The sequence below is a fragment of the Hylobates moloch genome, unplaced genomic scaffold (genome assembly GCF_009828535.3).
Source record: "Hylobates moloch isolate HMO894 unplaced genomic scaffold, HMol_V3 SCAFFOLD_11, whole genome shotgun sequence".
NCBI classification, from domain to species: Eukaryota; Metazoa; Chordata; class Mammalia; order Primates; family Hylobatidae; genus Hylobates; species Hylobates moloch.
In genome coordinates, this window is record NW_026652286.1 from 92,461,607 (window position 1) to 92,484,380 (window position 22,774).

Sequence of the window (22,774 nt, forward strand, 5' to 3'; positions counted from 1 at the left end):
AGGGAAATTTTGTCCGCATAGAAGGGTAGCCCTGTGGCATCAGGGCTTACCTTCAGAGGTAATGAATTGCCCAGCACCAGAGGCTGGGCGCATTTGGAGGAAAACCCCTGTCTTGGGGAAGGTTGGGCTTCACCACCTGAAAGGTCTCTTTTATTTTGATTTATTTATTTTAAGACACAAGATCTCATTCTGTCGCTTACCCTGGGGTGCAATGGTACAATTAGAGCTCACTGCAGCCTCCAACTCCTGGGCTCAAGCGATTCTCCCACCTCAGCCTCCCAAGTAGCTGGGACCACAGGTGTGTGCCACACCTGGATAATTTTTTAATTCCTTGTAGAGATGAAAGTCTTGCTATGTCACTCAGGCTAGTTTCAAACTCCCGGCCTCAAGCGATCCTCCCACCTCAGGTCCCCAAAGTGTTGGCATTACAGGCAGGAGCCACCACACCCAGGTAAAGGCCTCTTTTGACTCTCATTTTGGTCCGTTCAATTTGGTTCAGCCTCTGTTGAGCACCCACTCTGTGCTAGCTCTGGGCTGGGTACTGGGGATGAGTAAGACATGATCCCAGTGCTTGCTTCGGCAGCACATGTACTAAAATTGCAACGATACAGAGACGATTAGCATGGCCCTGTGCAAAGATGACATGCAAATTTGTGAAGCATCACATTAAAAAAGAAAAAGACAAGATCCCAGTCCTCAAGGGGCTGCCAGCCTAGGTTGGAAGGCAGCTTGTGCCGTTCTGTTACTTGCTGTCTCTTTTTGCCCTGGATGCCATGGGGGCTCTCAGGGATGAGGGTCCCAGGAGTGTTGCAAAATGAAAAGGAGCTGGCTACTGAGGGGAGGGTGGGTGTGAGCAGGAGGTCAGGCTGGGGACCCTGGCCAGCTAGTCTCTGGGTCAGTCATCCCCAAGGAGGTCTTTACTCACTGTGGAATGGAAGAGGCCTTTGTTAGGGACCTTCAGGCCCATCCTCAGGCAGAGAGCCGAGGACTCAAAGAGCACAGGCCCTGCCACCCTCCCCTTCCACCCTTCCGCCTCTCTCCAAGGGTCCTCCCTCATCTGCTTAACGGGGATAGAGGGGAACTGTCACCTTCCTTCATGAAGCACCTTCACTTCTCCTAGGTTGACAGTAACATGGAGCAAGGGGCTCCACCCAGGGCTATGGGACCTCCTTCCTGGGCTCTTTCATAATCCCTCTTCCCCTTCTGACAGATGCCCAGGGAACGAGCACCTATAGGTGGTCTAAACCCCAAAAACCTGCTTCATGAGGATTATGGGTGTGGCTCCATCCTGCCCCCTACTTGCCTCAGGTGGTGACCTCCATTGCAGTCACTGTCATCGGGATCCCAAGTCTCACAGGTGACGAATGATGAATATGAAAGTGATGGATGACAACAATAAATAGCATTATTCGGCACTCAAACCCTATGTATCTTAACTCACGGAATAACTCAACTTGCCACCCCTTCAGTCCTATTTTCTTATCTCAAGACCCACCTCTTCCTCATGACTGACACCTGGGGTGGCCTCTGCCTCCACGCTGGCTGTCTATTGGAATCTCCTGGGTAGCTTATTAAAAATACGCCTGTTAGGGCCAGGCGCGGTGACTTACGCCTATAATCCCAGCACTTTGGGAGGCCGAGGTGGGTGGATCACAAGTTCAGGAGATCAAGACCATCCTGGCCAACATGGTGAAACCCTGTCTCTACTAAAAATACAAAAAATTAGCTGGGTATGGTGGCACGTGCCTGTAGTCCCAGCTATTGGGGAGCCAGAGGCAGGAGAATCACTTGAACCAGGGAGTCGGAGGTTGCAGTGAGCCGAAATTGCGCCACTGCACTCTAGCCTGGTGATAGAGTGAGACTCTGTCTTAAAAAAAAAAAAAAAAGCCTGTTACAGGGCTCAGTGGCTCACACCTATAATCCTAGCACTTTGGGAGGATTGCTTGAGGCCAGAAGTTTGAGACTAGCCTGGGTAACATAGGGAGACCCCTGTCTCTATAAAATAATAGTAATAAGACTAGCTGGGCATGGTGGCAGGTACCTATAGCCTACTTGGGAGGCTGAGGCAAGAGGATTGCTTGAGCCCAGGAGGTTGAGGCTGCAGTGAGCTGTGATTGTGCCACTGCACTCCAGCCTGGGTGACAAACCAAGACCCCGTCTCAAAAACAAACAAACAAAAAAGGTCTGTCTAGGTCCCAATCCGAATCCCAGAGGCTCTGACCCTATTGGCGTGGGGCGGGGCCTGATTTTTAAAAATCCCCAGATGATTCTGGAGTGTAGCCTGGGTTAAGTTCTCTGCGCTCAATGGGGCCTGTGATGTATGTTGATGATGCCCTGTGGCTGGTTCTCAAGCCAAGCGGCCAGCTATGTGCTTTTCTCCATGGAGCTCAAGATGAGCTTGGATGCAAAGTTGCTAGAGGCGCCAGCTTAGATGAGGCCCCAGCTCCTGGAGGGTGTATATGCTGTGTGTGTGCTGTGGGAGGCATGCTTGGCAGAGGGGAGGCTGGGGTGAGGACATTGCCTGCAGCGCCTCATCTGGGAGTTGTTCCGGGGATGGGGAGTGGAACTGCAGTCTCCCATAGAGAAGGACTTGGCCTGGCTCTGCCATCAAGCCGGTAAACCTGGGGAGAAAATAGGGTCTGGGGTCCAAGAAGCCAACAACTAGGTAGAACCCAAGGACTGCTCTGCATCATGCTGCTTGGCATAGTGTCTGGAGGATGTGGGGGCAGAGCCTCCAGCTGTGGGCGCCGGTACAGAGGTGGTTTCAGAAGCAGGTCTAGCTGGCACTCCCCTCAAGCGTTCAGAGGGCTTTCCTTCTCCAACTTTCCCACCCAATCCATGTCCTTCTCATTCTTCAAACCATGTCAGATAGCACCTTTTCCAGGAAGTCTTCCCCAATGAGCCCCATCTGACTCCGACAACTCCACTTAACACAAAATATGGATCCTGCAAACTCAGTTTACATCCCACTGGGGGTTCTTGCTACTTTGTAAGGGAACAGAAGTTTGTACCAGATCTAGCATCCCACCACGAGTCAGGCTGGTGCCACCCCTTCCCCTGGGTTCCTCCCCTCCTGCTGCTCTCAGGATGTGGCCGTGCCCTTGAGCATGATTGGCGCATGCTTGGGCCAAATCATAGTTTCCTCTCTAGATTGTAGTTCTCCATGTGCAGAATGAGTGTGTTGGAGTAGGATGATCTCTTTTAGAACAACTAATGTAAGATGGTAAATTCTCAAGGCTGCCCAAAATACTCTTAACAGATCTCTGTCTGGAGAACTCCGGCACATCCTTCAAGGCCCAGGTGAAATATCACATCAGACCCTCCCAAACACAATGACCCACTCCCGTCCTGTGCTACCCCAGCGCTTTACACACAGCTCTGCGACAGCCGATGGCTAGTATGGCACTGGACATTTTGGAATCGGGGATACCCAGCATTCTGAATTCTTTAGAGCTGGGGTGCTGGGTGTGGCTGTCACAGCATTACAGTCCCAGAGTGGCCAAAAATGTGTTGTAGATGAATAAATGAATTCCTCAATTCATCAAGTTTATCTCCTTAACCATCCGCAACCAGGAGTGGGTAGGATAGGGTAACGGAGAGAAAGGCCTCCATAGTCTCCAGAGAGGAGCTTAGTCCTGGGCCCACCAGCCAAGATAGGGATATGGTGGGCACATCCCGGGGGGACCTTAGACACTCAGACAGGTGCTGCTTCCAGGCCTTTGGTCCTCTGCTCTGCTGAGGGTGGTGCTGGAGGGATGGAGGCAAGGGTTGTGGTTTGGGCAGAAGGAGCCACAGCCTAGCAGAAAGTTCTTCCAAGGCCCAACTGGAATAGAAGACTAAGAGTATGCCCTTGGACTCCCAGTATCCTTTAGGCCGGGATGTCTGTAAGGGGACATACTGGCACCAAGTCCTGGGGAAGGGACCGAGTCTAGCTTCTCCAGCCCAAAGCTCTGTCCAGAGGGGTTGTGCCTGAGACGAATTGGCTTGCCCTCCTTCCGCTGCTGGAGAAAGTCTTGGCTAATTTGCTGGAACGCTCTAGTTAAATGCCAGTTAGGATGTTCTGTCCACTGCTCTCTTCCAATATATTAATAATGTAATTACGCATTTATTGCCTGCACAAATTAAAAATTAACCTAAACAGCCTGGAAAACTGAGGAAGTGACCGCTTAAACAACCAATTTGCATCTCATTCGAATATCAACATCTAAACACAGCCCCTTCTAGGGTTTGGCCTTCCAGCGGGGGCTCAGCCAGCTGCCAACAGCTGCTGACTTCTGCACGCCTACTTCTGCCCGTCCAGCCCCAATCCTGGGTGTGGAGGATGTGGCCTTGCCCACAATGGGCAGGAGGGTTTTCTGCTAAGCAGCCATCTTGGCTCTATTGTTCCTATCCCCTCCCTTTCCCAGGGGTCGTTGGTGTGGATTTCAGTGAAAGGAGATGCTACTGGGTGCAGGGGGTGACGGAGGGATGGCTGGGACGGGGCAGTCTCTGAAGCCCCTGCCACTCCCAGCCCCAGGATCGATTTGTCCTGCATTCCAGCCCAGGAGATGGGAAGCAGATGGTGCTGGTGGGCAGAGTGGGGAGGTAACCAAGGAACAAGAAGAACTTCTCTCCAAACAACCAGCCCCCTGGAGACAAATGGGAGGCACAGGAGGGGTGGGTCACAGGGAGAGCTTGCAGGGGATGGGTCTGGGAAGTATCTTCGAAATAGAAGATGAAAGGATAAAGCTCTCAGCTCTTCTCCATCCCCAGGGACCTAACACAGCAGGTGTGACACTGCTGGTTTTCTTCTCCAAACAGCCACAGGAGGGGATGTGGCAGGAACAGGACAGCAGGAGTGGGTGATAGGGGAACTGGAGTCTGGGGCAGGAGGCACCCGTACCCCCAGGAGGGCACCAGCCGGCACAGAGCTTTCCCTCTCTGCTGTGTGCACCCCCAGCCCTCTCAGGCCTTACTTTCTTAAAGGCCTCCCTCCCGTGTCTGTGGACGCCCACCCCTCCCTCTGCTATGCTGTCGTCAAAGTCCACGGTCTTCTCACCTGCATGGAAGATGGTTCTGGGGCAGCCTGTGAGCAGTCTCCCTCAAGGCCCCTGCTCCTCTGGAACCCTGGAACCTGGACATGGGGTAGGGGGTCCCTTCCCCTCACTATCCCTCGGTGCCACCCCCTCCAGCTCCACGCCTTCCCCGCCCCCACTACCATGGAGCAGGGCAGTGATGGGATGCAAACCAGTTTGTTTTGAACACTTTATTTATAAAAAAGTACATTTTTTTCCTCAGTACATTTTCAACCCATCATTTTTTTTAATACAAGTAAAAGGGGGTGATGCAAACACCCCCAGGTCAGAACCAGGAGGATCTGCTGGGCTGTCCCTGGACCAAAGGCGGAAAGGGCGACAAGACGCCGAAGCAAGGTAGCGCATCACGCTCGGAGGGGAGGGTGGCAGCTTCTCCTGGATTCTTTTCATTTATACAAAAAAGGAAAACCAATTTTTTCGACCAAGAATCCCATTCCTCACAGCAGGGGTCAGAAGAGCAGCAGCACCAAGTGGGACAGGGGCTCCTCCTGGCCTCGCAAGCTGGGCAGTGTTGGCAGCAATGGCAGCAGCAGAGGGGCCTGCCTCCTGGCATCCTCGGCACTGGGCGGTGTGTGAAGCCTCCCTGTGGGTGTGGGGATCTGGGGCACACTCACTTGCCCCTCACTAGGAGAGGGTTTCTGTTGGCATTCAGGCTTTGGCGGTCTCTGTCTGGACCCCCGAGGCCTGGGAGCACTCCCCTCCTCCCAGAAGGAGACACCTGTGTCTGCTTGGCTCAGCAGAGCTGCCCACACCCACCTAACACAATTCCCAATTTCTCTGCTCTGAGGAAGGCAGAAAAGTTATTGCACCAGTGACTTGGGCACGTGGGGGTTGGCTGGCAGAGGAAGCGCATGCCCGGGAAACAGGGCCCCTATAAAGCTCTCTTATAGCCCAGGCACTGGGAAATCTTCGTTTCTCCTTAAGGGCTTTCAGCAGGCTCAGACCATTCCCTCTGCCACATCTGTGCTGAGTGGCCATCTGGCTGTGCATGCACGCATGTGTACGTGTGTGTACACATGCCTGCGTGTGGGTGTGTTGGAGGTGTGAGTGTGTCCACTGTGGGCACATGTGCTGGGTCCGAGGTGGTTGCACTTGCAGGCCTGTGTTCACCTACTCTATGCTGCTGCTTTTCAGACCCTTCTGATAAAAGGGGACTCAGCTGGTTCTATTACACATTAGAACAATATCAAAATCTGTAAGGAAACAGGGGCATGGGTGTGGGGTGGGGGGCAAGGACAGGGAGGGCAACAAGAGGCAGGATGACAACTGGGGAGGCCTTGGCACAATTAATACCAAGTTTATTTCATTTCCAGCAAAGCAGAAGCTCAGCTCATGCTGTGGACATGAAGGAGAAGCAAAATGTCCTCATCTGTCTGCTGGGCTAGACCTCCCTTTTGCCAGCTGGCTGTGTCTGTGGGCCCAGCAGTAGTGCCCACCTTCCCACAAACTTGGGGCACAGAAAACCTCACATCCCTAGGTCCGAGTGATGATCCCTGCCTCATGCCCACCCTCAGCCCAGGCTGGCAGCTGCTCGGTGGGTATACTGAGGCTGGGCCCCGGCAAGTCAGGAGCCTCCTATGTGGCCCATGCTACATGGACCCCAAAATTTGTGCTTTGCTTGTGGGGAGGGTGTGGAGGTGTCTTAAAGGGGAACTCAGTGCTTTGGCTGGGCTTGGGGCCTTCAAAGTCCATCACAGAATGGGGAATAGAGGGTGGCAGTGCAGGATAAAGGAGATGCAGGAGGAGACAGGGACAGGAAATGCCTCTTATTAGGCAGGCCCCTGGGATTGCCTCCTGCCTGGGGGAAAAGGGGACCAAGCAGAGGGGCCAGAGTGTTGTAAGGTGTGATGGGGCAGTGATATAATGTGGAAAAGGTCCCCTGCCCTGGGGGGACACTAATACTGCTGGGAGAAGCAGCCCAGCTCCTCCACCTCCCTCTGCCCTGTGGCTGGAAAGACTCCATAATTTTCTCCCCTAACTTCACCCCATCCAGTACCCCAAATGTGTAGAGGGGAGAGCCGCACCAGGGCTGGCATGGCTTCAGACTTCTGCTACGTGGCTACTGGGCAGCCTGGGCTGGGGCCAGGGCAGTGAGGGCCAGACAACGATGACCCACCTGCTGGGCCCAGGGTTGCCGGGGCAGAAATGGAGCTGGCTGGGGGTTCAATAGCAGCACCAGGGAGAGGAGGGGAGGGGCTGGGGGGGGGGCTCCCTTAGGAAGCCTATGGAAGGGTAGGTCAGTGCCCGTGGGGCACAGAGTGGTCTGCCTCCCTCCTCCCCAACACTTGCCATCCTGCAGAGCCCCTGACACCCTGGGGTGAGTTAACTGGAATCCCAGTGGGCAGGCATGAAGGGCCGAGAAGCCTGCCTCTCCATCCCAGGGTCCTTCCCATAGGCATGCCTGTCTAGAGTGCCAGGGGATCTGGGAGCAGATGGAGGAACTGAGGCACTTTGAGCTGGGGGACTGAAAGAGGGCTGGGAGGGGTCTTCCTCCATTACATACATGGGAAGACCCGGTCTGGGGTGGCTGATAGGAACTCAATGTCCCATTCAAGGAGGGAATCTGCACTGAAAGGGAGGGCTTCTTCCAGGCCCTCCCCTCATCCCAGAATGAGGACCAGGGGTGGCTGAGCAGGAGGTGGCCTAGTGGCCCCACCCCCCCTCACTTTCTGCCAGGCCCGAGGCTTTGACAATGGCCTTTGTGTGTGAGGCATTGTATGGACTCCTCAGTCCCTCGGACTGTGTTTGCAGAGCTTCTGCCATGTGGGCTTCCTTCTCCACTACCCTCCGTGTGGATGCTTCTTTACCTCTGACTCCTGCAGGTGGATCCCCCTGGGATCCCAGCCCTGACTAGCCAACAGAACCAAGTGTTGCTAGATAAGGGAGAAATCAGAGAAACCTCCACGCTGTAAGAAGCAGTTTGGGGAGGGCCTGAGATCCTAGGGTGGAGGCACCGGGGGCCCAGTCTCGGCTGTCTCTGGAAGCTTCTATAGGCAGACCCCATTCTCAGCTTAAAGGGAGAACGAGGTGGAAATAGACGGGTGGGCCTTGGGCAGTGTCTGGATGGGGCAGGGTATGGGACCCCAGGGGAAAGCAGGCAGAGAGGAGCAGTGCATGCGTGTGTGTGTGTGTGTGTGCACGCGTCAGCAGAGGCAGAGAGCAAGTGTGGGCCGGAGCCCACCTGGAGCCCCTAATGGAGGGGGCACATTGGGGATAAAGAGGGGATGCATCAGAGCTAGGCCAACTCCACTCTCTGTGGGCCAATGAGGAAAAAAAATGTGAAACCACCCTCAGCAGGAAAACACTGCCCAAGGCCCCACTTAACAAACAAGACTCCCTGGGAACTGGGGAGAAGCCGCACCCCTCCCCCTACCTCTTGGGCGCACCGGCTGTCTAGACCCAAGGTCCAAACTCCCGGCTGCATCAGCTTTCATCAGCGGGTGTTGTGTTCCCTCTCCCCGGGAGGAGGAGCAGCATCTGGGGGTGTGGGGAGCTTTTCCCTCTTAGAGCCCCTTGAGCCCTCCACCCCCAGTGAAGAAACACAAATTCCAGTGTTGGGGGGCGGGGGAGGCTGGCTCCCCAAACCCTGGAGGGATGCCCAGGTACACAAGGCGAGAACAGGGCTCCCTACACAGAGGGCAGGCAGGTGGGGCCCGTAAAGGGAAGATACAGTAACACTAAAGCCACAGTCGAACACAACACCATGGGGAAGGGCGGAGGAGAGGGAGGAATTAAAACACAAAGCCAAGTCGTGGCTGCCCTGGGCTCCCCTGGCCCCCCAGGAGTTCGGGGCTGGCTTTGGGCAGCTGGGCAAGTCTCTGTTCAGCTCCTGGAATGGGAGGTGGGGGGCGGGCAGGGGGCGTGCGGGGAGGGGCTGGGGAGGAGCGGTCACAGACAGAGGCTCTGGAAGGGGGGGCTACACGTACCACTCCTTCTTGGAAATGAAAGACCCGTCGTTCTGAGAAACCATGTTCTCAGCCAAGTCCAGCTGCTCAGGGTCGTACTGGTAGCCCAGAGTCCGGTCCCCGTAGCCGTCCTGACGGGCCTCGGCCTCATCCACGGTGAAGTAGGGCCGCTTGGCGTCCTCGTCATATTTGGGGTGGGGGCCGCCCACCTTGCGCTCGCCCCCTCCACCGCCCTCCTCCTCCTCCTCCTCCTCCTCATAGCTGCTTCCACCCAGCGGGCCGGCCTTCTTCTCGTCGTCCGAGTCGTCGGGATACTGCAGGTTCTGCGCCATCGGTGGGTGGTGCTGGGGGATGCCTGCCTTGCTGTAGCCGTTGCCATACACGTGCTTCTTGGTGCTGTAGTCACCCTTGAAGGTGTGCCGGCGCCGACGCAGGGCGACCACGATCCCGCCGACCACAATCAGCACCAGCAGGACGCTCCCCGCCACGCCCCCAATGATGGCCGTGGGCACCGGCCCGGCGCGCCGCCCATGTTCGGGAGGAGATGGGGTGTAGGGGAATTCTGGGTGAGGAAAAGAGATGGAGGGGACAGCATCAGCGTGTGCTCCTGGGGTGTAGAGGGGGGTGGGGGGGCAGGGAAAGGAGAGGCCAGGAAGGACAGGCTGTCTGCACCCCAGGTTTGAGCAGCTCCAGTTCGAGGCCCTGCAGCACCCCACCCATCCTGGAGCCCTAACATGCCACAGCGTTGGTAGCTGGAGTGAGAGACAGGCAAGAGGAGAGGCAGAAGGCAGTACCCACAGCACCAGGGTCTTCCATCCCCACTGTCCTTGGTGTGGTGCTGGCCCAGCTCAACCCCCATTCATGGTGCAGTGAGACACATGTGCCAGTTCCAGCTGTAGCACACTGTCCACCTGTCCACTCCATGCCATTCACAGCCACAACCCTGAGGAGGTATGCCATTCATTCTCATTGGATATCCGAGGAGCTGAGGCTTGCAGAGGTTAAATAACTTGCCTGAGGCCACCCAGAAATGATGCAACGTTGCTTCTCCTGCACATAGAACGTGTGCAAATGTCACTGATACCCTTCTGCCAGACACCTGGCAGTCACTCTGCCCCCAACACCATCAACTTGGCTTCCAAGAACCAGGAGCCACCTAGGTGTTCTGCACCTGATTTTGTCTGCCTGCAGGGCACAGGGAAAACAGGTTCCCAGGCACTGGCTCAGGAGATGCCCCATGAGTGCCAATCAGCTGCCAAGGTGCCAGTAACCAGGGCTGTGGTTCTTGGCTGTGGTCTGGGCCTGCAGGGCACAAGCACAGGGCAAGGATGGCAGAAATGGGGATGAAAGCATGTGCATGTGTGCGTGCATGGCAATGTCGAGTACACACAAGTTGGCACATGCACACACCCTTGCCGTCATAGCAAGCCCGGCACTCAGGGAGCACATGCTGGGAGGGCCTGCATGCCTGTGCCGACATGAGGAACGTGAGTGTGCAAATCTGTATGCTCCGTGGACACAGCCGAAATGAGGAGGCAGGAAAGGTGAAAAGAAGAGAAAGGAAGCAGGTGGGACGGGAGAGAAGGCTGGGTGGGTGGCTTTCTGTGCCAGTGGGGCCGGGCCACAGTACTGTTCTTTGGCCAACACTGCCCCTTCCCTTGCCTTACAGGGCCTGGGAAGGTGGCTGAAACCAGGGCCATGCCACAGGCCAAAGATGCCCTAAGGTGAGGCAAAGGGAAATGGTTCCTGGCACCACCACAGGGTGGCACCGGAGACCACAGCTGGCCTTGGTCAGAGGCACTAGGCTGTGGGTCTAGGGCAAGCCCAGAAGGCTGACCTTGGCCGCTCAGGCCCTCCTTGCTCCAGGCCCATGTAAAGGGCCAGTTTGCCCGTATACTGTTTGCCTGTATACTGCTGCCGGCTCACTCTCTGATTCAGTATCTCTCACTCCATGGGAATCATGCTCCTCCCCTGAGCCTGCTCCTTCCTCCCGGGGCATGTGTGGGGTGCTGTCCCACTCTGCAGGCTGCAGCAGGGTGGAGATTCTAGGAAAGAGGAAAGGCCTTCCAGGAATTTGGGCTGGAAGGGCTGACGAAAACACAGGGCCCAAGGAAGGGGAGGCCACTCACTCATCCAAGGTCACGCGGCTGAGCCGGGACTGCCCAGGGGCTCCTGTACACGTGGGCGCTGGCAGAGGAGCACTGCCATGGAGGACCCCACTCCCCACCTGCCACCACCATCCTTGGTGCAGGTCAGCCAGCAGCCGCCCAGTACATATTCACGGGATCTTTGTCCTGACCGCCTGTCTCCGCAGCAGCCTCCCTGGAACTTCAAGCGTCTCCTGGCTCACCAGGTCCCATCCGTTTACCACCCTCAAAAGGGCCCCACAACTGCTCCCCACGAGGTGGGAGCAGCCTCCACCAGGGGTACACCAGAGGCAGCTGGGAAGAACCTAGCCTCCTCTGTACTCAGCCTGCCTGCCTCTCCTCGGTTCTCACCCAGATCTGAATGGTCTCTCCTGTCTACACCTGCCTTCCTCTCTTCATCCATCCCTCCCATCTATCCTGCTAGTCACGGGATATGAGAAACTCACAGCCTCCCCGGGGAAGAGAAGGACACTCAGAGACAGCACATGCAGATGTTAAGGAAACTGGCAGGGAAGTGCAGGGTGCAGGGGAACGAGGTGGTGTGTCTTGGCATTAGAGAAGGCTTCTTGGAGGAGGCTGGACTTAGAGAGGTCAGGAGGATAAGGAAGCATCCAGATGGAGGGAGCTGCCATTTTTCCGAAACATGTCCCTTGCCTTCCAGTACAAGATTCCGTGGTTCTCGGCTTTCCTCTCTGAGTGCTATCTCCAGCGGTGTTGCTCCTTCTCTCTGTTCCAGCTGTCTCGCTGGATGCTTTGTCCTGGGACCCTCAGCCTTGACCCTCTGCTTTCTTTCCTAGTGACAGACTAGTATCAACTTCCGGAGTCACCCTTATCCTGCTGGCTCTCCAAATTATTTAGGGTACATAGTTCTCACCCAACTCTGGGACTGTATCTCCACAGCATCTCCCAAACTGTGGCCCATGGAATCTCAAACCATTGGCTCAAAGGGTCAGCAAAAACAGGGGGGTCAAAATGTTGGCTTAGACAAAAGCATCAGAGCCTGTTACCTTCTCGTGCACACCGTGAACTATTAGAGGGACACATCAAATGCCATGTTTCCTAACATACTGCAGCATGAACCCCATACCTCCTGCCTCCAAGACAGTCTCACATAACTGATACCTAGGTGGACACAGTAGAAAAACTGACCTGTAGCACATCCTCATTTGGAATTCTTACCACCACTTCAAAACCCATCTGTACCAACCTGGTTTGCCATCTTCCTTCTAACCCTCTCCATTCAACACAACTTCCTGTCTCCACTGTCACCACCATGGAACTTATGCCAGGTTTTTTTTTTTTTTTTTTTTTTTGGAGACGGAATCTTGCTCTGTTGCCAGGCTGGAGTGCAGTGGTGCGATCTGGGCTCACTGCAAGCTCCGCCTCCCGGGTTCACGCCATTCTCCTGCCTCAGCCTCCCGAGTAGCTGGGATTACAGGCGCCCACCACTACACCCGGCTAATGTTTTGTATTTTTAGTAGAGACGGGGTTTCACCGCGTTAGCGAGGATGGTCTCGATCTCCTGACCTTGTGATCCACCCGCCAGGTTTTACTGCAGTGGTCGATTCCTAAATCTCCCACTTTTGTTTTGCCTCTGCCTGCCTTGAGTCACCCCACCCTCAGTCACCAGGTTAATCTTCAGCATGTAGACACAACCACTCGCTTTCTCAAAGACCAGCAACGGCTCCCCAACTGCCTGTTGGGCTGTGCAGTCTGGCCTTCAAGGCTTCCGTCATGCAACCGTATCTTGGGTTTGGTCAACTCAACTTCCTTGCTGTCCTTGTTATCCAAGTTTATTCCTTACTGCAAGCCTTTACACATGCAGTTTGCCCCGCCAGGAATGCCTTTCCTCATCCTCCCTCCCCACCTATTGCACTTCTCCAGCCCCTTCTTCAGGAGCCTTCTCTTCTCCAGTTTACCATGATCTTTTTCTTTTTCGAATTTTTATGTACTAATGGTCTGCACCTCTCATTCTGGTTGCAACAATTGCTAAGGTCATTCCATTAATCACATACTGACATAGCATAGTAAAGCCTGTATAAATTGCAAATAAATGCAAATTAGAATTTACCATGGCTGGCTCTGGTCCTTCTGCCAGTTTTCAAATGGCTAAAGTTCTTCTCTTCTGCAGGAATGAGGACAGGGTTTGAGGAAGTGGCAGCCTCGTGATCATTTGGGATTGACTCATTTCAGTGTGTTGCAGTAGTCTATAAGCTCACTATTGTTACCTTTGTGCTTTCTTCAACAGCAGAGACTCAATAAAAAATAAAGCTCTCCTACATTTTCCTCAACTAGGTTGAATTTTCTGGACCTCTCAAGCCACATCATTGCAGTATGGTAGAGTGTACGGTCTTACCTGTTTCACAAGAATGACTGGTGTCCCAGCTAGTTTGTAAGTTATAATTGAAAATGCAGGCTGGGCACAGTGGCTCATGCCTGTAATCCCAGCACTTTGGGAGGCCAAGGCGGATGGATCACCTAAGGTCAGGAGTTCAAGACCCGCCTGACCAACATGGTGAAATTTCATCTCTACTAAAAATACAAAAATTAGCCAGGTGTAGTGATGGGTGCCTGTAATCCCAGCTACTTGGGAGGCTGAGGCAGGAGAATTGCTTGAGCCTGGGAGGTGGAAGTTGCAGTGAGCCAAGTTTGTGCCATTGCACTCCAGCCTGGGCAACAGTGCAAGACTCCGTCTCACAAAAAAAAAAAAGCACCTTGAACCTGACCTCTTCTCACTGTCTCCATCACTACCACCCCGATCCAAGATACCCTCATCTTTCATCTGGATTATTGATTGCAATAGCTGCCTAACTGCTTTCCTGATTCCACCCTTTCCCTCTGTGGACTGTTTTCCACACAGCAGCCAGACAAATCCTGTTGAAGTGTAAGTCATATCAGCTCAGAGCCCTCCAATGACTCTCCCTAGAGCCTTAACATGTTCTGCGTGCCCTACGCCCTGCCCCACCTCTGAAGTCATCTGTTCCTGCTTTCCTGCAGGCTTGCCCCACTCCTGGCACACACTGCACGGGCTGCTCTGCCCCCTGGAAGCTACTTCCCTAGGGGCCCCAGGTTCACTCCTTTACCCTCTTTGGGACACAGCTCAGCCCCTTCTCATCAAGACCTTCCCCAACTACCCTATTTAAAACTGCAGCTCATAAGCCCACTCCACCTGTGTGGTCCCCAACACAGGATCCCCTTACCCTCTTTTTTTCCTCCTCAATTTCACCTTCAAAATTACTACTTTTTTTTTTGTTTTTGAGACGGAGTCTTGCTCTGTTGCCCAGGCTGGAGTGCAGTGGCACCATCTTGGCTCACTGCAACCTCTGCCTCCCGGGTTCAAGCGATTCTCCTGCCTCAGCCTCCTGAGTAGCTGGGATTACAGGCGTGTGCCACCACGCCTGGCTAATTTTTGTAATTTTAGTAGAGATGGGGTTTCACCATGTTAGCCAAGCTGGTCTCAAACTCCTGACCTCAGATGAGCCACCCGCCTCAGCCTCCCAAAGTGCTGGGATTACAGGCATGAGCCACTGTGCCCAGCCTACATATTTTTTAAAAATGTATTTTATCTATTGTCTTTCCTCCTATGCGAAAACGTAAGCTCCACAAGGATAGGGACTTTCTGTCTGTTTTGCTCATGGATTTATACCAAGCACCTAGACTGCCTGTCATGTGGCCAATGTTCAAGAAATATTTGTTGAACGACAGAATGAATTCTACAATGGCAAAATTATGTCTTAGACATAAGCCTTGTTCTAGGCGGAGCAAGTATTAAGGAGAGACTCAAATAAACCTGCATGGGGCCCACTGGGACCTTGCTTCTCTGGAGTGGGTGACAGGAGGAGTGGTGTGGTGGCTTGGGACCAGATTATACTAGGTTTTTTTTCTCCTCCAGGCCTTCTGTTTAATTTTTTTTCCTAAGTCCTTTTTTTTTTTTTGAGACAGAGTCTCGCTCCATCGCCTGGGCTGGAGTGCAGTGGTGCGATCTCGGCTCACTGCAACCTCCGCCTCCCAGGCTCAAGCAATTCTTGTGCCTCAGCCTCCTGAGTCGCTGGGACTACAGGCACGCACTGCCACACCCGGCTAATATTTTGTAGAGACGGGGTTTCACAATGTTGGCCAGGCTGGTCTCGAACTCCTGATCTCAAGTGGTCTGCCCACCTCGGCCTCCTAAAGTGCTGGGATTACAGATGTGAGCCACCACGCCCAGCCAACTTTTTTCCTTGAGTCCTGAGGAGGTTTACTCTTTCCTGGGGATCTTTTGGGACCAAAGAACCCTGGTTATTTTGTTTAGGGCTGGGCCTGTGTAGCAGCTGCAGAATGGCTGGGATGACCTTCCAGCATCAAAGACTTTCGAGTGAGGATACTGAGTGAGGGAGAGAAGAAAGGAGAAGCGTGGGGACCTAACTCATTTGCAGGCAGAAGGGGCTGTCTAGCGTGGAGTGGAGCGTCCTCCCCTCCCCCTCCATCCCTCCAGCTGTTACACTCAGCCAGTAGCTCCTGTCTCTGTGCCAGGAGCAGAGCTGCAAGGGCCGCAGCTGGGAGGAGAGAGAAGAGCCAGGCCACAGGGTCATTTGTGTTTGCTGGCAGGGGCCCAGCCAGCCTCCCTCACATCCTCTTACAAAGGGAGCAGCTTGTCCCCATTCCTGAAGGGTTGTAACCTCTCTTCTGGGGTCCCTGGCTGGCCAGGACAGTGGGGAAGTGGGGGCTCTGCATGCCTTTGTGGTTCTGGTTCTCTGACTGAGGTAGGTGGGCTGGTGCTGGGGGCTTTGGATAGATCTGAGGTGGAGTGAAGTGTTAGGGCTTACAGTCTGGATCTAGGATCTGGAGGTTTGGGGTCAAAGAGAATGTTTGGGTTTGCCTCCAAAACCAATGCCTAGCGCTTCCTCAGGCAGGAAATGCTCCGACATCAGATTAGGCCTGGAAGCTGCAAGAACTACACCTCCCAGCATGCAGTGCAGCCAGCCACAGGGAGAGTGGGAAGGCCTGGGGTCCACCTCTGGGAAGCCCTTCTGTCCATCTGCAGCTGCAGCAGCTGTGCCTCGTGTCAGACCATCAGGCAGGACCTCGTCAAGCTGGGGGAGAACCGAATCCTCCCAGAGACACGGATGCAGCTGCCTTCTCAGACCTCCCAACACACTGCCATTTGCTGGCTCAGAGAATGGCACGTTGCCACGGCACAGCCACGGGCTCCCACGTGCACACTCAGCATGCAGACGGAGCCTGCTCACACTGGTTCACATTTACATGCCCAGAGACACATGTCCATACCATGGCTGGGCATGCACACTTGCAGGCTCACACCTGCCTCCCTTCCAGGACACTGGCCTTCAAGGCCCACAACTCTGGGTCTGAAGAACTCCAGGCCTGACGGGCAGACTGTGACCCTCACCCACAAGGGATGAGCCCAGGCTTCACTGGAAATGTGAGTTGGGACAGACACCCCACACCCTGGGATGGGAGTGGGGATGGACATCCTATACCCTGGCAGCCTCCCTGTCCTGCTCTTGGGAGTGGCGAGAGGCTGGGTCCCAGCTGGAGAGGCCTGGCCTGTCTCCTCCCGACACCCACAGGGATAGAGGCTGCCTCATTTGTTTTTTTTTCAGTCTGGTCGAGGCTGCACCCTGGGCCTCTCCCCACCTTATCATTACCCCAGAGAGAGAAGGGAGGAAGCTTCATTTTGTGACCACTGGGCCCACCCCATGAAACTGCTCCTCCATGTAAGGGCCTCTGAAAGGGGCTTCTCTGGGGCCTGTGCCCACGGAAGCACACACAGATTCTGTCGGGTCCATCTCCTCAGTGCCCCCATCACCACAGCCACAGCCCGGGCCTGTTGTTTCCCACTAGGGACTCACTCATGGTGGCAGCTCCTAACAGGTGTCCCAGTGCCATCCACGCAGCCCCCTGAATGCTCAGTCTAACCCACACACCTCGCCACGGTGCTTCCCAGCTGAGAGCCCTTCAGAGACTCCCTGTGGCCAACAGACAGAAGGCCTTGCTCCTTCCTCCCTGCCCACTCTGCTCCAGCCATTTTCCTTCCCATGCTTCCCTGGCCTGGGCACCCCGCCCTCCAGCCCTGCCTACTCACTCATCTCCCAGCAACCACTCAGTGCTCCCTCCTCGGGGGCCCAGGTCCCCAAGAAGCCGTGCCAAAGCGAGTCTGCGCAGGTGTGCAGTGGCCCAGCACACACGTGTTCTGCACACGCGTGTCCCTCCAGCACACCCCCTGCTGCCCACCTTCTGCCCTGCCCCAGTCACTCCTCATTTCCCTTTCCAGATGCGCCCAGGGCAAAGTTATTACCTGAACGAATGGCCAGAATGAAAAATTAAATTTCCACTTATCCCTCTCGCTCATGCATTCCCTCTGGACCAGTGGGGCTTAGAGCAAGGGCATGGCTGTGCCCTGCAGGATGGGCTCCCCAGAGAATGTGGCAGGCACTGGCCAATGTGGGATGGAGAGTGGTGAGGTCAGCTGCTGCTTGGAAATTGCCTGAGAGCACAAGAACAAACAGCCCTGAGAAGGCTCAGGCCAACTCCCTGAGTCCTCTGGAGGGGGCTGAGAGTCCCTTCTGAGGGAGGCCAGCCGCTCAGTGCCTGAGCCTATCAATGATTCAGTGAGTGCCATGCGTCCCTGGCTCCTGCCTAATGGGGCTTTTCGGCAAGAGCCACGTTGTGTCCCTCTTCCAGCTGGGACCCTAGGTGGCCTGGCCCTCCTGCCCCCAGCCCACACCCCTCACATGTTGATAGCCCACCATCAGGGGAAGGTATCGCCACGTAGGGAGTACTGCATGATCGTGAGAAGCCTGAGACAAGTGTGAGTATCCCCATATTAGAGGGTAGGAAGCCAAGTCTCAGACAGGTGAAGCACTTGCTCAAGGCCACACAGCTAGAAAGAGCCAGTGTGTGAACACTTAGGCCAGGTCTGTGCTGTCCCCCATGTGACAGTGCCTCCCTGACGGGTAGTCATGTTCCCTATGGCCACTCCACATGGAACACAGGCCCTGCCCTTCCCACCTCCCCCTTGACTCCCCCAGTATCTCAGGGCTGGAGCTTGGGTAACCATGAGGCTCCTTTTGAGCTCTACTTGGACTTTCCCCGCTGAGGAGAAGTGTGTGACACCGGCCCCTTCCACCTGCCAACCCGTGGGAACACCCCAGCTTTCCCCAGGCTCCAACCCTGATGCTCCTCCTCCTATGACCAGTCTTGGGGCCAAGGCCAGGGATTGCAGACAACAGCAAGTGGCTCTACACTCCCGCCCCTGGGCGAGAGACGTGACAGAACGGCTCTGAGGACAGGTAGGTGCAGACCCTGGACAACTTCACATGGCTCTTTCTGCAGCTGTGCCCTAAATACACCCACAAAGGAGGTCTCCCACTCCCGAGACACTGGCTCAGAGCTCATGAATCCTCATGGCTTGCAGGTGTGCAGTGGCTTTGTGGCCGGAGTCCAGGAACTGCCGACCAGTCTTCTGTGTCCCTGAGCATGTTACTTCCTATATCTCAGTCACAGTGGGACACCACTTCCTCTTTTAAGACACTCTGTCACTTTGTCACCCTGCAGCTAGCTCAGGTCCACTGTAAAAGACACTCTCCATGTGAAGTTGTGATGGCAGTTTACCCCTGTGTGGACTTGTTTTGATGCTTCCATTAATAATAATGATATTGATGGAGGTCAGGGTAATAATCACGGAGCATTGGCCATTTATCGACAGACTGATCCGTGCTAGGTGCTTGACCTACATCATGCAGAATTCTGACAACAGCCCTTCAAGGCACATCATACTGTCCCCGTTTTACAGATGAGGGCCTGTCCAGGGTCACAGCTGTCTGACATTAAGCCTATGCTCCTTTCACATCCCAGGTGAAGTCTCTCCTCAGAACATCCTACCTCTTGTCCTCCCTTTGCCCGGATAGATAAGTTGACAGAAGAAAGCTGCAGGGAAAGCTCAGTTGCAGGGCACACAAAGCACTATGGCTTTGGGCTACATCTTCGCTTTCTCTCCAGTCTCCCTGCTTGAGGTAAGCCTCACTTTCTGGCCCATGAAGAGGTCCTCGACCACAGGTGCAGAGCTTGGAGGAGATGAGCTCCACCTGCAAACCTATCCCCACCATGCCAGCATCCCACAGCGTGTTCTGCTGGCAGATCCACGGGCAGGCTCTATTGGCCCCCAAAACAGCATTGCTGTAAACAGCACTTCCTTCTTCCCTCCCAGAGCCTTCCTCCTGCCCCTCTCTGATTGGAGGTCACCCTGAGTGTCTCATTTGCACCCTTAAATGAAAGAAAGAGAAAAGCAAAGCAAAACCAATGGCCAGAGCTCAAGGGAGAACTAGAGAAGCAGGAAAAGGAGATAATCTTCCTGCAGTGGCACCACTCAAAGGTGAGGGATGCAGGTGGCGAAGGAACCCGTGGGTAAGGAGAGGCTGGGGAGGATGCAGCTTCCTACCTGTGATATTGACCTCCACCTGGCCTGAGCGTGTGCCGATGGGGTTGGTGGCCTCACAGATGTAGGTCCCTGCCAGGCTGTAGTTGATGGGTCCCTTGAAGAAGAGGGTTCTGTTCTGGGCCTCCACACCCTTGGGGAGAGAGCCATTCAGCCTGTGGGAAGTGGGAGACACAGCATAGGGTTATGACTCTCCAGCCTCAAGAAGCTGTTCCTGGGTCAGCCACTTGGCTCCAGGCCCCCTAGACCTTTTGCTGAGCTTGTGTGGTAGAGTCCGTCTTTGAAGGAAGAAAAATAACAATAATAATCTCTTTCACTTGGTAGTTTTGTATTATTCAGCTTTTCATATTTGATCATAATATGGGAATATAGGCAGGCTAGGTAGGTGCTGGTCCCACTTAACAGATGAAACCTGAGGTTCAAGGCCAGGGAACCATAGCCGGCAGGCAGCAGCATGGGAGCTCCAGCCAAATCTCGGGACTCCTGGTAAAGTGCTCTTTCTACTTTCTATTCACGTCTCATGGTTGTTGGTCCTTGGTCTTCTGGGCAGCTGGTTAATAATACAGATGCCAGCCGGGCGTGGTGGCTCACGCCTGTAATCCCAGCACTTTGGGAGGCCGAGGCAGGTGGATCACACGGTCAGGAGTTTGAGACCAGCTTGGCCAATATGGTGAAACCCCATCTCTACTAAAAGTACAAAAATTAGCTGGGCGTGGTGGTGCACGCCTGTAGTCCCAGTTACTTGGGAGGGTGAGGCAGAAGAACTCTTAAACCTGGGAGGTGGAGGTTGCAGTGAGCTGAGATTGCACCATTGCACTCCAGCCTGGGTGACAGAGTGAAACTCCATCTCAAAGAAAAAAATAATAATAATAATAATACAGATGCCTTGGTTCTAACCCCAGATCTCCTGAAGCAGAACCATTGGGACAAAGACCTGGGAATCTATATTTGACAAGCCACTCAGGTAAGGAGACAGGAAGTATGTTCCATTCCACTACTTTGTGTTTTTGCTGGGAATGTCACAGGACCTTTTCATGTGGGAAGTGACTTGCAAATTTGCCAAGGACAAGGGATCTTCTTCCTTCCTCCTGACCCCCAAGGACACAAAGCTATTCTGTTGAACCTAGCAGCTCCTGGGTCCGCAGAGCTGAAACTGTCCAGCAGGCTCTGCCCACTCACACCTTCAGAAGCACTTTTTATTCCAGGAAGTGGAGGATCATAGGTAGGACATACCAGTGCCCTCTGCTCCCCAGAAAAAGAGGACAGACTGCTGGGCAGCTGTCTCCTGGCAACCCATATCAACCTTCTCCTTGGTTCCCCATGTCCCTGTCTTTCTGTGTGTTCCATCCAGCTCTTCTCTGGGAAGAGCCTTGGCCCCAGCTGTCAGAGCCGGCTGGAGGGGAGAAGGCGAAGGCACGGCAAGGCGAAGACCGTGAGGCCAAGAAGGGGGATGGCGGGCCGCAGGGCACGTGCTCTATGAGCACAGGCGTTCTGGGCTGGCTGCTGCCTCCTCCCCAAGAATCTGGGGGTGCCAGAGAGAAGGAATAGGAACAAGGAAAGAGCTGAGATGCTCCAGAACACCGGCTTCCCTGGGGATACCTCGATAAAAATAAATACTGGGGGGTTGGGGTGGGAGTGACTCAGGCTGAATCACCAAAGGAAAATGACAAAACTCTTTATTAGGAAGAGGGAGGGAAGCAGATCACAAGGGAAACCCCTCTGGCGGAATGGCTTGTTCCACTGACCCTGACACTGTCACATATGGACGTAATGTATATGTGTGTGTTGCAGGGTGGGGTGTTCTCTCATGGCCCTGCTTCTCACTGAGCCCAGACCCTAATTTCTTCCCTGCCTAAAGGTAGAGGTAGGGTGGTTGCCCCTCATCACCCGTGGTCCAGCCAGCCGTCTTCCAAGGTGACTGGTCAGCCCTGCAGCACTTACGTGGTCCAGTGGTACTCGGTGGCTGGGGGGTTAGCATCAGCTTTGCAGGTGAGCTTCACATCCATCCGCTGCAGGTACCAGTTGCCATCAAACCCCTCAATGGTTACCTCAGGCTCATCTGTGGGGCAAGGGATGTTTGAAGAGAGTGAGGTGAGGAGAGCGGGACTTAGAACAAGGGAACTTCAGCCAGGAAGGGATGGAAGGAGCAGTGGCATGGAAACAGCCAGGAGAGAGGGAAGCGTGGGAGGGAGGGTGGCAATCACAGAGCCTGGGAGTAGAAACAGGAGGGGGACAGGGAAGGAGAGAAAATGAGCAAAGGGAGGAGATACGGGAGACAGGAGGGGAGAAGAAAGCACCCCCAGAAAGAGAAAGGGGGGAGAAAGGCGAGGAGGAAGGAGGAGGGACAGTGGCGCCCACCCCAGGAGGCCTCTGGCAGCCACCCCTGCTCACACTGCACGTTGAGAGTGAGGCTTTCCTTGAAGCGGTCCATGTGGTAGTTGACGATGCAGGCCAAGGATTGCTGGTGGGCTTCCCTGCTGGGCACCAGGCGGTAGCGGCTGATGACCGTCACTGTGCCGTTGGGGTTCCGGATCTCCTGGTACTCTGCCTCACCTTTTAGCCGAGTTTCCCAGGATACCACACTGGGAGGCTTCCCATTGGCTGAGGTGCAGGTGGCCACCAGGACCTTGTCATCCTGCCCCTTCTTGGCTTGAAGCACTGCCTGGGTACCCTCTATCCAGTTGGTGGGTTTGGCTGCGAGGAAGCAGAGAGAGTGATGGGACTAGCCCTGTTGACTTGTCCAAGATGCACCAGCCAAAAGGCTGTGGTGTACGTCAGGCCTTGTCTTCAGGTCCCCTTGGCCATCCCTGCCTCTCAGCTGTGCTGCACCAAAGATTGTCCCAGAACCTCTTGCAGGAAGTTCATCATGTCTAACGTTATGTCCTCCCTGCCCTACTAGTCATATCCCCGTCATCGAGCTTAGGCCTCCTGGAGTCCCGGCATGTCTAAGGCAAGCAGTGCAGGTGGCTCCTTTCCTTACCGTGGTGTCTGATGCTGCTGCCAGCACAGTGCCTTGTGGGCTTCAACCTGAAGAATCACGTTCCCCACTGTCTAGAGCTAAGCCCCTGCCCCTAATCCCTAGTGAATTGTAGGGTGGCCTGGCTAGAAGGGACTGGAAGCCTCATGCCTGGAATGATGGGAGCATGCCCACCCAAGGGGGACGTCTGGGGTCACTGAGGCATCCTGAGGATGGCCAGGCCCCGAGGTCAC

General features: G+C 54.7%; 1 protein-coding gene and 1 non-coding gene across 2 annotated transcripts in view; one reads left to right on the plus strand and one right to left on the minus strand.

The window, feature by feature from the left end:
- The first annotated feature begins 567 nt into the window (after positions 1-567).
- On the plus strand, positions 568-673 carry LOC116477507 (U6 spliceosomal RNA). The gene has a single exon (XR_004250480.1). It is a non-coding gene; the product is annotated as a U6 spliceosomal RNA (small nuclear RNA).
- Positions 674-5,230: 4,557 nt separating this feature from the next.
- NECTIN1 (nectin cell adhesion molecule 1) overlaps positions 5,231-22,774 on the minus strand; it is a 68,773-nt gene continuing 51,229 nt past the window's right edge. The window contains exons 3-6 of the mRNA XM_032167709.2: positions 21,956-22,258; positions 21,506-21,623; positions 19,568-19,719; positions 5,231-9,542 (exon numbers count right to left, since the gene is read on the minus strand). Coding sequence (XP_032023600.1) covers positions 8,992-9,542; positions 19,568-19,719; positions 21,506-21,623; positions 21,956-22,258 — 1,124 coding nt within the window. The 3' untranslated portion in view covers positions 5,231-8,991. The remainder of the gene's footprint in view (positions 9,543-19,567; positions 19,720-21,505; positions 21,624-21,955; positions 22,259-22,774) is intronic.